The sequence below is a fragment of the Neltuma alba genome, unplaced genomic scaffold, assembly GCF_004799145.2.
Source record: "Neltuma alba isolate B1F8T4 unplaced genomic scaffold, ASM479914v2 tig00003123_pilon, whole genome shotgun sequence".
Lineage (NCBI taxonomy): Eukaryota > Viridiplantae > Streptophyta > Magnoliopsida > Fabales > Fabaceae > Neltuma > Neltuma alba.
In genome coordinates, this window is record NW_021633147.1 from 244,162 (window position 1) to 258,968 (window position 14,807).

Sequence of the window (14,807 nt, forward strand, 5' to 3'; positions counted from 1 at the left end):
AACTTTTAAATTTGTAAATTTAGAGAATACTAAGGGAGGTTGTGAGTTTCATTATTCATATGGCTTATTAGTAAAATGACAATAACAAGTTTCATTTCATCCCTCCAAGTGTGATCGGTTTTGTGGATCACATTTTATTCTTGCTGTCAATAATTAACTCTTTAGGAATATCATCATTTCTTTAAGAAATCTTGTCCTGTAACTTCTTTTTTTCTTTGTTGGAATTAATGGGGGTAAGTTTCAACGGTTTGAAATTACAAATAAGATCCAATTTGCTAGCTCTCATTTATGGGTAGTGTTCATACCATTAACACGAGGTCATTGACATGCCTACTAATTTCCTTTTATTGTCATTTTGTTTGTTGCAATTCCTTATTCATTCTACTTTTTGTTTTAGATATTAAAAAAAAACCCCATAAATGAAAGTTATAGAGTTAAAAAAGTAAAAGAAATTTGTAGTAATTGTCTGACTTAATCTTAAGGCGACATTTATTATAATAAATCACTACCTCTTTTTTCTATTATAACCAAACCTTAACCTCCCGATCCTAAATATAAGGTTTTTTAAATTAACTCAGAGTTCCAAAATAGTATGTTGAATGTTTGTAGTTAATATGGAAAAAATTTATAATAATTTTTGAAAGTTAATCCAGCCATTTAATGATGGAAGTTTAATGCACAACAGCACAAAGACAAAAGATATTCCAACAAATAGGTATATGACGGTAAAAAAGAACTTGATAAGATACTACCTTATATTTAGAGTCAAATCAAAACATTCAAATAGAACTTATATTTATGATTGAAAATGAATAATAAATAAAAAATATTTAGATAAAGCTTATATGTAGAATTGAAATAAATAGTAAGTAAAAGCGATCAAAATTTAGATACATTTGAATACCATTTTCAGAATTGTTTCTTGAAATAAATTAAGCGCCAATAATGAGAATATTTTAGTTCCAAAAATTTAATTTGGCACATAACTATTAAAATAAAACTAACTTTTCAAACTATGTGAGACAAATACAATTAAGACTTATTTATGTTTAAAGGCAGAGGGATTAATTATTTATAATATTTAAATGTATACAATGATAAAATATGAAACAAAATACTAAACATTATAAATATTATTAAAAGAAAATTAGAAAAAAAAAATTCTCATTGAAAAATTTATTGGTAAGAAAATTCTAAGTCAGTACAAATTTTGCTAAGTATCAATATTTTATGTATATAAAAATTTACCAGGTCTTCTTACTAATAAAATTTTTAATTAGAGAAAGTTTTCTAATTTTCCCTCACATACTCTAATTTTAAAGACAAAAGGGTTCATTTTTCAGAGGCATTATTCATGTTCTTGCGCATGACATGATGTAAGGAAGATTCTGGTAATTCCAATAGCAATTTGGCTGACGTGTTATGTTGGCAAAGTTCTTAAATATTAATAATAACAATAATAGGCACAAATCTTGATGTTTCTGGAGATTGATCTTCAAGTGAATGTTTTTCCTTCTTTTTATAGTTCGATGTTGTCCAAGGATTTGTCCTTGGTTTCCGTCATATTAGATGCTCCTCTCCTGATATTTGACTTAATACCTCGTATTACCATTAATAATTCCTAATTTCTAATTATATTCTCACCCAAGATTAGTAACATTAGAAAAATCCCAAAAAATACTTCTTGAATTTTAAAATCTCAAATCAAGAATTACTATAAAATTATGTTGTCTTTTATTTTTGAAGTATGGTTAATTTTTATTAAAGTGTGGTAAATAAGACTGATTTAAATTTTGAAATTCAAAGAGGTATTTTTTGAGAATTTTTTATTTACATATATTACTAATTTCTATTTAGAATAGTATATATTTTTTAATTTCATTCTTTTGAACTTTGATCCAAAAATTTGAAAAGTATTATCTTGATTTATAATATTGGCCTAAAATATATGACTGAAAAAAATAAGTGAAAATATGCACTTGATCATTTTAACATTATATAAGCTTTTTTCACTTGTGCAAAATTTTTGGAGAGAAAACAAGTTTTTTATTTATGCTATTTTTAAAAATATGAATTAGTAAAATTATTTTATTTTTAATATCTTGCCACGGACTCAAGGTATCTCTCAGCTCAGACGTCCAAAGCCAATTTTATGAACATGAATAAGACTTTGCAACCTAATCTAATATTTAAAAAAAAACAAAATTTAAAATTTACTTGCTATGAAGATGATTTTTTTTTAAAGTTGGAAATTGTGATAATTGTTTACGAGTTTAGGGTCTAAAATTTAGGAGAAAAAAGACATAGATTTTGCAATCCAATTACTTGGTCGGTCCATTATTGTAACAGTGATAATTTCAATTAATTATATTTTAATTGACAACTTTCCGGCCTACTATGTGTGTTATGAAATAATTAATTAAACAGAATTAAATGAAGGTAGAATATGATGATGGGGGCATTGAATGAAGAGGATGTGATTTTATGATATCGTGAGATTTTTATTTTATCTGCCGACCACCGAGAAAAAGGATGTTCCTCGTTTCTATCACCACACGATTCTTTTTTTTTTATTACAGGAGGGCGGGATCGAACCCGCATTACACACACCCACGCACACACCCACACCACTGGGCCAACAGGCCGGTGGTTATCACCACACGATTCTGCCGCTGTGTTTTGTCCACATTATCCCCCCCGGGGTCACTTTGCCAAGGCCTAACAGTCTGCTTTGCTTTTCTTATCCTACTTATGGGGTAATTTTTAACATGTTTTGTTTAATGTGTAAACCTTCCAGAAAATTAATTATTTATATTATAATAAATAAAAAATAAAATATTATATTTATATTAAAAATTTAATGAAATGAGTTATAAATGGGACTAAGAAAAATATTATCTCTCTATCTTATTAATAGCATTAGAGGAGTACTATAGTGGATGGGCTTCTTACTTTATTTGATAAAAATTAAAAATATAGAAAAAAAAATTAAGTTTGTTGGCTGTCGGAAAAAAGTATAAAATAAATTAATTTTTTTAATAATTCTGGCAAAAAAATGAACAAGACACTTAATGAAAGTAATTGATAGTGATTTAACAACCACCGTTCTTGTTTCTAAATACTAGTATAAATAACAGTTATAAGTTGTTTTAAATTTTTATAGCAAATTTTCTATGTTACCAATATTAAAGTTTCATTTTAATAGGTAATAGGGAAAATGACAAATAAAGAAGTTAAATATTATCATATTTTAAATTAGGCACCTAATACTTCAAGATTCTAGGTGAGAAAATGGTACCTAATATAGTAATTTATAAACATAGTTAAATGATTAAATTGCCCTTATATTAAAAATTTTATTAATAAGTTGTGAACACAGTGACAAATATTAAACAACCAATAACAAAAAACTATTGCAATGACAAGTTTGATGGCTTTTTTTTTTTTAATCTGATACAAAGGCATTTTAGTTATTTAGTTACGTTTACAAAATACTAGATCAATCCCCACTTTCTTTTCTATCTTTCCCAACTCTTAAGTACTTGAATTGGAAAATAATAATTTCAGGGTTTGTTTCGGAAATTTTTCCTAGTTAATATCTTTTCCCCCCTAAAACATTATTTCCTAGATAATAAATGTTCTCAATATTGTATTTTAATATAATATTTCTCCATAGCACATTTTCTTTCATTCATAACTCTCTTTATTATAATAATTTTTTATTCTTTTTTTTATATTTTCCTCATAAATAAGAGTATTTTGAAGGAAAATATTTTTAATTTTTACATATTTATTGGCTCTAACTAATTTGAATTAACTTTTTAATCTTCGTGATTCTTCAAGGTTGCTTGCAACAAGGGACGGAGGGAGTGTAAATTACCAAATTAGATACAATTTTCTTTTTTTGCTAAAAGATGTAATTTATGATTATAAATAAGGATAAATATTAAACTTTATTTCATTTTAACATAAATTTAAGGACGTAATCAGCTCTGTTCAGGTAAAATGGTGAGAGGTGTCTTATAATGAGAGTGGCACTGCATACCCACAGCCACAATAAGATGTGAACCATCATCTATTCATCTCCCCTAACTATTTTTCTTTCTAATCTTTATCACTATTATTTTTCAACTTTTTGCTTAATTAAATATTGACTTCCCTTAGTAAACAGAATTAATTTTAGCCATGGCATATTTGCTGACATATGAGATGACGATAAAAGACAATATTTATTAAATAGGAAAAGTTGCTAAAGAATCTCCTATAACAAAATTTATTATTTAAAGATACCTATAATTTGATTAGGATCTATGTGCAATCTATCTTTAATATATGAGAATTTTCTTGAATTGTGTACAACTTATCTCCCATTATATATAAAATCAAAGATAGATTTGCAGACGGCTTAAAAAGAGTCATACTGGTCGAAAATAATACTACTCCTGATTCTAATTATAAAAACTAGTTGATTAATTTGAGAAAATTAAAGAAATAAGTTAAATTAGTTATTTGTAATAAATAGGTATTGTCTTTCCTAAAATATCCTTACTAGTCAAGTATATTAGCTAAAACTACAATTATTAGGAGAACTACCTTGAAAAAAAATACATAAATATAAGAGATAGAGTAGATTAGGGTCTTATATTTAATATTAAAATAAAAATCAAACGAAATCTTATATTAAAAATTAGAGGTAGTATGCACTTTCTCAAGGAGCGAAGCCTTTACATATATTTGGACAATAAAGTCTACGATGAGATTTTTCAGCAATATTATTAAATATTATGGAGCTTTTACTGATCCATATTTTTTAGATTTTATTTCTTGTATGATCTGTATGTGGAGTTAGCTTTTAAATATGATTAACTTCTTGTAAAGACATTTCAAAACCAGTGAGATATGATATGATAAATGACCAAGAGTTGAACTATAATTTTCAGAAAAAAAAAATATCACTACTTTTCGTTAAAAGCTGAAATGAATGTTTTTAATTTTGAATTACCTTAAGTCAATAATACATTTCTATATCAGAGAGTTTAGCATAGATATTCTAGCCTACAATGTGATTTTACCTATGATAAGACCAAGAGTTCAATGTATCAAAGCTTGTAAGTTCTAAGTTCATCTTTTTACACTCCTCTCTTCATTTTTATGTTCTTCATCCCTTTGAGTGCAACATGCCAAGAAGGAAAGAATATTCTCTTTCTTCAATTTCATGTTTACTCTTCATTTTTCTTGAACAACTTAAAATTAAGGACTGCTCTGGTCTATAATATAAGACCTGAATAAATAATTTGAAAAAATAAAAAAAAGTTAATTAAATTGGTTAGTTGTGTTGAATTTCTCAAATTAATAGTATTTATTGGAATTATCTCTTGGAAATCCCTTGTAATTAATACGAATATTTTAGAGAAATTATTAGAAATTTGAGAGACAAAAGAGATTATGATATTATATTTAGGACCAAATTTAATATCTAGCTAGATCTAATATTCAGACTTAGAGGTAGTAGTTATTAGTCCAAGTTTGAATAAATGAGAATAATGATAGATATTACAATGTAGGATTATAGATCAAGCCTTTGAGAAGGTCTTAATACACATACAATGCATATGAGGATAATATTTTAGAACATGTTGGATCACTTAAAGATCAAGATTTTAAAGGACAAATGCTGTTGAATAAGTATACATAGAAGTTTTTGCTCACAGGATACATAGTATGAAATAATATAAGTAAGAACACTTTAAAATGCCTTATTCCATAGTATTCAGTTAACTATATATATAATTATTAAAACTTAATTATATTTTTTCCTAACATTTATTGTTGTTAAAAATTATATTAAATATAATGTCATAAATTATTATGTCTAACGATATTTAGTACTGTTGGTAAAATATATGTCTTGTTCTCACGAAGGTAATGAAAACTTTTACCTTTTTGGGGGGTAAAAAACATCAATCGCTTGGTGGGGTTTTCAATCCAAATTTTCTTACTATGATTTCCAACGTCTGGAAAATTATTTATTCTTAATAATGCTTTTATTATTAATTTTTAATTGGAAATGCGGTAGTTCATAAGAGAGCCAATTTGATATACTACCTCTAGTCCTAATTATATAACCTCATTTGTAGACTACAAATAAGATTTTATAATTAAGATTGGAGGTAATATTATCAGACCTATGCCAATTTAATAACATTTTAACAAATTGATATCATTTATTTGAATGATTAGAAGTTTTTAAGTCAAACTAAAACTAGTACTGTATCTTTCACCAAAACAAAAAAACTAAATTATCATTCGCATAATCCTAAAAAGCTTTCCCAATAATCCAAATATAATTTTTCTGTGTATTAAATACTCCCTCTGTCTTTTTTTATAAACAACAACTACCATCTCTTTCTTATCTCTAAATATAAGCAATATTTGCAAATTGTCTTAAATTTTTGTAGCAAATTTTTTATTTTACCCCATTAATTACTTATTTTAATATTCAATATATTTATTATCTTATTTTCCAAACCATTATCTCTCTCCATCACACATTCTCTCTTTCATAATTTTTTTATTATAATAATTTTTTATTCTCTTTTTTTACACATTCTCCCCCCATAAATAAGAGTATTTTGAAAAAACAACTTCTAATTTTTATCTATAACTAACTGTTTGATCTACGTAAGAGGGTCCTTGATTATAAAAAAGGACGGAGGGAGCATTGCGTAAATGACTTTAACAATACTCCAAGACACGTTGCGTTCGAGAGTTGTACTCAGATTTCATGACATGTTTCAAAATTTAGTATTTTTTCTAAATTTTAAAGTAAACCATGGGCTTTGTAATCGGTGGAGATGATAAGTTGTATTGTTCATAATTTATAAATAACATGGGTTTATATAAAGATTATAATATATATATATATATATATATATCAACTTAAGAGGATGTACTCTTTAATGTTCACAAAGTGAAATTATTTAAAACAGAAAAGCATCTACCATTATCAACTCATGTTGACATGATAAAAAACAGAGAAAATTAATATGCAGTCTCAAAAAAAGGAAATTATTAAAAATTTTCATAATAAGTGAATAACAAATTTTAGTGTAAAAAGTAAGAACGAAATCTATACTATTCACTTATCATCAAGATTTTTTTTAGTAATAATCTTTTCTTATAATTTCATAGTAATTTCTTAAAAAAATTCCCTTTAACCCTTCAATTATAGATTATTTGGAATTGACACACTAGCTACTGCTAATTAGGGGTGTTCATGGACGGGACGTGATCAGGACAAGCCCGTTCCCATTCCATCCCAGTAAACAAGGATAAGATAGAACTTTTGTCCCATGTCCTGTCTTGTCATGTCCCTTTCTTTTTTTTTTCCTTTTTGGTTTTGGACTTTTTTTTAATTGGGCTTGAGACTCATTTTCTTCATTCCTTTTTTTTTTTTAGGCCTTGAAATTTTGCTTTGAGCCAAATTATGAAGCAATCAGGGAGTGAAGCCGCAAGAAGGAATTTTTCCACTATGAGTTTTGACGCAACCCAAGGGGAGAGAGACCGGATCACGGGTTTGCAGGGAAGGAGGGACACGACGACTTCAGTCCTCAGTCATTGAGCTGGCCTAAGAAAATGGCAGACCAGGGCCCATGGCGTCTTGGTGGGGGGGGGGGGGAGAGTCACGAGCTGATGACTAAGGACTTGGACAGTGACAAGCTAATATGGAGGCTGGAAATCACAAGAGGCCGAGATCTGGACAGGAAAATTTAGGAATGGCCGAATGGTATTAGAAAAATAATTTTGCTGCCAATCAACCTGATTTTGGAATTTAGACGTAAAGAAAATGCTAAAAGTAAGCATATGTCCATCCTCGAATTCTGGTGAAGGCATTTGGAATCACGATGACGGGTTCACGAGGTTAGAGCTGGTGATTACGGGGAGAGACAAGGTGAGAATCAGCGACGCAATCAAAGACTTCAAAGACAACAGAGCAAAGGTAAGAAGGAATGAGCTGAGCTGCGACAACAGGGGGAGAAGCGAATATCACGCGACGCGGAGGGATTTATAAATGGTGAGATTACACGGCAACAGAGAGTAACAGAGAAGAACAAAGGCAAGAAGGAGAAAGGTCTGTTCCGTGCTGAGAGTAAGAACTGGAGGTTGGAGTTTGGAGGCCGAGAGGGAGATGGAATCAGGAATGGTATTAGAAATAATTGGGGCATATGTTTTTCTTTCTATTTTAACGTTTGCAAAAAAATTTTAAAATTACATATCGCAGGATGGGACAATCTCGTCCCGTGTCTCGTCCTGTCCCGATCAGCATTTTGTCTCATTTCGAAATTGTCCGATCTTGAAAATTTTTTTGTCCTATCCCGTCCCAAGGTGATTGGAACTAGGACGGACCCAATAGAATGGGAAAATTTGAACACCTTTGCTACTAATAGCCCCATGGTCCCTTATTGGTGATCTCGCCATTGAACTTCTTGATTAGAGTTCTTTAAAGGAGTTTGTTTTCCATTATTTGGTAACTTTACGTGGGCCGTTAAGCCCATCCTACATAATTAGTTCCCTATATTCATTATTTCCATTGATAAACCTTTCCAAAAGAGAGATGCAAATTATGTTTGCTTTTTTTTTTAAAAAAAAATCTGAGTCCATAATTTTATTAATTTTTAACCAGGTTTACATAATTTTTAATCATATTCCTATAATTCCGCCTAAGTTTCAATCAACTTACTGTAATTTTTTTTTGGCCATTTTTATTAGGTCTTCATAGTTTCACTTGATTTTTAATTAGGTTCTTTTTTTTTTTCAGAAACCTAATTAAAAATTAAGTGAAATCATACAAATTCAATAAAAAAGAGTGAAAATACATCCAACATCTTGAAGTACTTTTTTAGATGTATTTAATGTTCTAAAGTATATTGTGGTGCATTCATCACCATGAAATTTTTTTAGGTATATCCTGTGCACTAAATTATATTTTGGCATGTCCAGCACGTTAGATTATTTTTTGGTGCATTAAGTATCTTAAATTGCTAAGTGTAAAATTGTACTAAAAAAATATTTTAAAGTGCCAGATACATATGAAAAAAGTGCTTCAAAATACTAAATACACCTCAGAATATTTTAAGATACTGAATGTACATGTAAAAATACTTCAAAAATGCTAGATGCACTTTCACCCAAAAAAAATAAAATACAGAGACAGGATTTAAATTTTGGCGGAACTTCAAGGATAAAAAATGGTGTTTGCTTTCAATTATCGATAGGTGAGAGCTCTTGAACTTGGTTGGCCAAAAAAAGGAGCACTTGAACTTGAGTGGATGCAATTCAGTTATGTACAACCTATATTTATGTATATACAATTGCATTTTAAAATTTTTTTTCACATAGAGTTGAACATAAGTTACACACAGTTAAAAAAGAGTTGCATTTGCAGAAGATGTGTTGTACCTAAATTCTCAAATAAATTCAGGTAAACATTTTCAAACAAATACTTTCAAATAATTTGTCCTCATAACAAAAGGACTCCAAGTCTTGTGAGAACTAATAAAGAGATGCAAATCATGTATGCTTCTAAAGGTGGACATTATGCTTGTTTCCATTACCTTAAAATATATATATTTAACCGTTTAACTTTATAAAAAATTTTAATTTGATTTTTTAACTTAAAAAAGTATAATTTAATAAAAATGATAATTTTAAAATGTTAAATGTTAATAAAATATATTCAAATGCTAACATATTAAATTTAAATTATAAGACAATCATGATTGTTAAAAAATATATCATTTAAGTCTAGTTATTTTACAGTTAAAAAACTAAATGTATATTTTTTAAAATTAACGGATTAAATTAAAATTTCATGCAAAGTTAAACGAGCAAATATATACTTTATTATTTTTATTATTTGTATTTTTAGGTGTGGGCTTTAAGTCCATTCCCCAAGTAATATTTGCTTTGTTATTTCTTTTGGGTAAAATGAAAAGAGTGCAAATTATGTTTGCTTTCCGTCATTGGGAGCTTTAGGTGTGGGCCTTCAGCCCATTCTAGATAACTTTTCCCTTATTGTTTCCATTGTTTTTTTCATAAAACATATGCTAATTATTGTTGTAATTTCGTCACTAATAAGTTTCTCTGACATATGAATCTCTTTTTTAAGTAAACATAATAACATAAGCACGTCTCCAGCAATATATGTGAGTTTTTTTTTATTTGCAAATTTGAATCTGATAAAGGAAAAATAATATTTAAATACAAAAAATGAATTAATAATAGTTAGGTTTTTTATTTTCTTTTTAAAATTAAGATGTAAATTTGATTCAGAGTAGTTAATGAAACAAGTTACATTAAGCTATTAGTGAGCAGTGAGCTGCTGAATATGGCTGGTTAAAAAAAAAAAAAAGAGCTGGTGAATATGTGATTTTACTTATCTCATTAAAAAAATAAACTTAAATTGAAATAAATACTTTGAAAATCATAAATACCTATATTCGGGACTGAACTCATCATAAACTTTTTTTTTAATAATAATAAAAAAAAAGAATATTAACGAATGTTTGGCAGATACTACGGTAGTCTATTCCCCATCCGCATAACAAATAACAATAACCCAAATAAGGTAATACTCAAAACGCTAAACCCCTTGTGCCCTTTGGCACTCGCCCGCCCGCAAAGGAAATCGCACCTTGTTCTCTGGTGCGTTCGGCGGAACCGATTCAACGGCCATCGCCCAGGGTGGCTGTCGATCTCTCCTGCGTGTTCTCCAGGTGAGAGTTAACTTTTTGATTTTCTTTGTCTTTAAAATTAAATGCTTTGGAGGTTTTAAGAAGATGAACGATCCCATTCCCTGCACTTTTTAACATTCTTATTTGGACTTTCTAGATTTCGATTTTGGACGTGAATGTTTGAATTTTCTGGGCGTGCTTTTGTCTTATGGCCTGCAAAGATTATCCGTGACTAACTATGGCATTTGCACCTAAAGATCTAGTAACATTATCATTTGTAGTTTTCTCCCTCCTTTTTGGGTTGAAGTGTTATATGAGGTTTGCGCTTTCGAGCTTATCTGATTGGATCGTTTGCCTGAACTTGAGTCCATCACTTCAGGATGTTATGCTTTCATATAGTCAAGTCACTTGCGAAGTTTGGGGTTTTTAATTTGGTATCTTTTTTCTTTTTCATTCGTTAGTTTGTAGTCTATCAAGTTCTCTGGATCTGGATTCTATTAAACTATTTTTTTACTGAAGACTAAATGATATGCATTGATATCGATGTTCTGTTTCCTTCTCCTTTCAGGTGTTTGTTTGCTGGAATAAGAGTTCCCAATGTATACTTTACTAGTCTGATTAGACATTTTGAGACAGATAGCAATCCTACTAGCTTAGAATGAGCTTGCTATTAAGATTAAGGGGTCATTTACCCAAGGGGTTCTATAGACAAGCTCTTGGTTTGACTGCCATAGGGCTTAATCTGAGTAATTTGAATGTCGGTCCAAGATATTTTGGTCAAGCTGCGAGGAAAGAGGGGGATGATGATGTAGAGGAAGTGGAAATTGACCAAAGAAGGCTCCCAGCTGATTTTGATCCTGCAACATTTGATCCTACTGAGCATAGGAGTCCTCCATCGGAGAAAGTTTTCAGGCTTGTTGATGAATTGGCGTCTCTAACACTAGCTGAATCTGCAGAATTGGGTCCCATTCTGATGAGAAAAATGGGACTAAAGGAAATGCCTACTGTGGGATATATGAAACCTGGAGCTGCTGCTAATTTGGCTGGGATGGCAATGAAGGCACCTACTGCAGCCAAAGAGGAGAAGAAGCAAGAGAAGACTGTATTTGAATTAAAATTGGAATCCTATGAAGCAGCTTCAAAAATTAAGATCATCAAAGAAGTCAGGGGTTTTACAGATTTGGGTCTGAAGGAAGCAAAGGATTTAGTGGAGAAAACACCATCCATTATAAAGAAAGGAGTTTCTAAGGAAGAAGGAGAACAGATTATGGAGAAAATGAAAGCTCTTGGTGCGAAGGTTGTCATGGAATGAAGGTAAACCGATGCACATTGTCTTGTTGGAGAGCTATTGAAATGTGTTTTTCGTTACCCCCACATTTCCTAGAGTTTTCTCAGGGATACTAGGTTGACAAATTTAACCATTTGTGCTCATTTATGAATTTGAGCTGGAATTTGATAGTGCAGCTATTCAAGAATATAATTCATTAGAACAAGACCTAGGGAAAGTTCTTTCTAATGAAAGCATTTCATGCTGACAATTTTTACAATTTTCCATAATATTATTGACTTTTAGAGATCCTTCACATGTCATATTAAACTTATGTTTAATTTCACGTTGAAAACCATCAAAATCACGTTTTTACTTCCCCAAAAACATGGTTTTATGATTTCCATTTTGAAATCAAATATGCATAAAGAACTTTGATAGCAAACAATTTAAGAATTACACTTTAAGTTTTTATTCCTGCCATGTCCTTTATGGTGAAACATGCCGTTGCTCTGACTTCTGGTAATGCAATATAACAGATACTCAGTAATGTTACCTTTTTTATGGGGTAAATAATTTTCTATTCAGACATATAATAGTTGTTTTATTTAGCTGTTTGGCTGGTTTGAGATGTGTTTTTGTTTTGGGCTAATTATTTTTTGCCCTGTGTTAATGTTTTAAACTTTCGAAGCAAAACAGTATTGTTGAGTCAAATTATAATTTGGACTTTTGGTATCAATGTCAACAGAATTGGTCGACTTTTTCTTTAAAGATAAGATCACAATAAAAAACTACTCGTGCTCCTTAATACTAGTCATATTTCGGAAGGAATTTTTTCGTCTCAAATACAAGTCACTTTGGGAGATGTCCGTTGCGTTAATTATTTTATTTCATTTATGCCCTTGGTCTACAATTAAAAGATATACTAGTAGAAGGGGCTAGTCCCTCACAACATGGTAAATCAAGGTTCAAATCCCTGTTAGGATAAGTGTCCACATTCAGTGTCCGATAGTGTTTCGAATAGGATTGCCTTTAATAGGAGGATACCAATGCTTTAGCAAAAAAAAAAAAAAGATATTCCTTCTGGTTTTTAATATAAAAGTTAGATAATTAATTTCTACATCAACAAAAAAAAGATAATTAATTTGTGAATGTTAAGAAAATTGATTTAATTACATGTAACCATGAATATCATTTCTAATTATATGCGACAACATATCTAAAAACTTGATTGTTGATTGAGTACAATAGTATCGTGAAATCTATGTAACTGACCTTATTTAGTGGGATAAGATTTATTGTTGTTGTTATTATTGAATATCATTTCTACTCTCATGCATAACTATCCTATGATTGAAACTTTTGTTATTATGTGTAATTAATAAGAATATTTTAAAAAAAAGATTATAAATTTGAGAGCCAAATTAAATTAATGTCTTATATTTAAAATTAAAGTAAACTCCTGTCTAGCTTTTATATTTAGGATTAAGGTAGTTATTAATATGATACTAGAATTTAAATCATTCGCACAATGCTCCTCATAGTTTAATCTTATTGTTCTTTGATTAAAATCCAATTTATGAATTTTTTATGTCTAGAGTTAAGCATCCAGTGGCAGTCTCTTGGTTTGTCTGCTACAATTTAAAAAACGAGTTAATCACTTGCTTGGAAAACAAGCATAAATGATTTCACTATTAAATATTACTATTTGCTAGAAAATGAGATGGATCAATTTAAGAGCGCAGGTAAAGCAGGCATATTAAGGTTATAAGTATAAAATTATTAAGATTTTAAAAAATTGATGATTACGAATCAAAATAGAATCATAATTACAAGACTAATCATTTTTGTGCTGACATCCATGATTTTTGTTGTCGAAAATTGAAAAAATGAGAATAACATTATAAATTATACATGTCTCATAGCTTTAATTTATTTTTTTGCGCCTGACTCTCAGCTTTTATAAAATATAATGATATAATTATCGCTAAAATATGATGATAATAAACAATTACTGTTCATTTTTTAGTTTTTTTTTTTTTTAGTCTTGCTGGTGTATTTTTATGGGGCAATAAGTGACGATTTTAATTCACATATCTAAAGAATTAAAGAGGAATGTATGAAAAAGGCAACTCATTTTTTAAACCAAATATAAATTTAAAAATTCTTTATTAAATTTATTTTACTACCTTCGGTTCTAATTATAAGACCCAGTTGACTTATTTGAAGAGATTAAGGAAGTAAGTTAAGTTAGTTATTTGTAATAAATAAATGTCATCATTCCTAAAATATCCTTGTTAGTTAAGTGTATTAGCTAGAATTATCATTATTAGAAGAACTATCTTGGAAAAAAATGTATAAATATGAGAGACAAAATAGATTGGGGTCTTATAATTAGGACCAAACAAAAAGTAAAAAAGGGTTTTATATTAAAGACCGGAGGTAATATTACCCTTCCTTCTAGACTTTACAGGTATCATTGATGCAGAGTTGATTCACAAGATATCCATAATTATATTACAAATTAAGTCTTATATTAAGTAAAGGAGAAAATGTATTGCCATGTTAAAATATTGTAATAATAATAGCACAAAAACTAGAAGAAACCATAATTAAATATATACCAGATGATATTATTAAGGCAAAAATAATTTTTTTCAACACAAGAACAGACCACTAGTTTCAACTACATTTGTATGCATAAACAAAACAGTAAAATTAAAACAAAGAAGATTGGTATTTTAGCAATAATAACGGCAATGTTGCAATGTGGTTTCCATAAGGTCGAAGTGTTCATTTGAAATCAT

The 14,807-nt window shown here is 29.2% G+C and overlaps 1 protein-coding gene across 1 annotated transcript; it reads left to right on the forward strand.

The window, feature by feature from the left end:
* Positions 1–10,757: 10,757 nt before the first annotated feature.
* Positions 10,758–12,295, forward strand: LOC114740363 (50S ribosomal protein L7/L12-like). The gene is made up of 2 exons (XM_028928509.1): positions 10,758–10,775; positions 11,302–12,295. Exon 2 carries the CDS (start codon positions 11,392–11,394, stop codon positions 12,043–12,045), a length of 654 nt encoding a protein of 217 aa, XP_028784342.1. The 5' UTR covers positions 10,758–10,775; positions 11,302–11,391; the 3' UTR covers positions 12,046–12,295.
* The last annotated feature ends 2,512 nt before the right edge of the window (positions 12,296–14,807 follow it).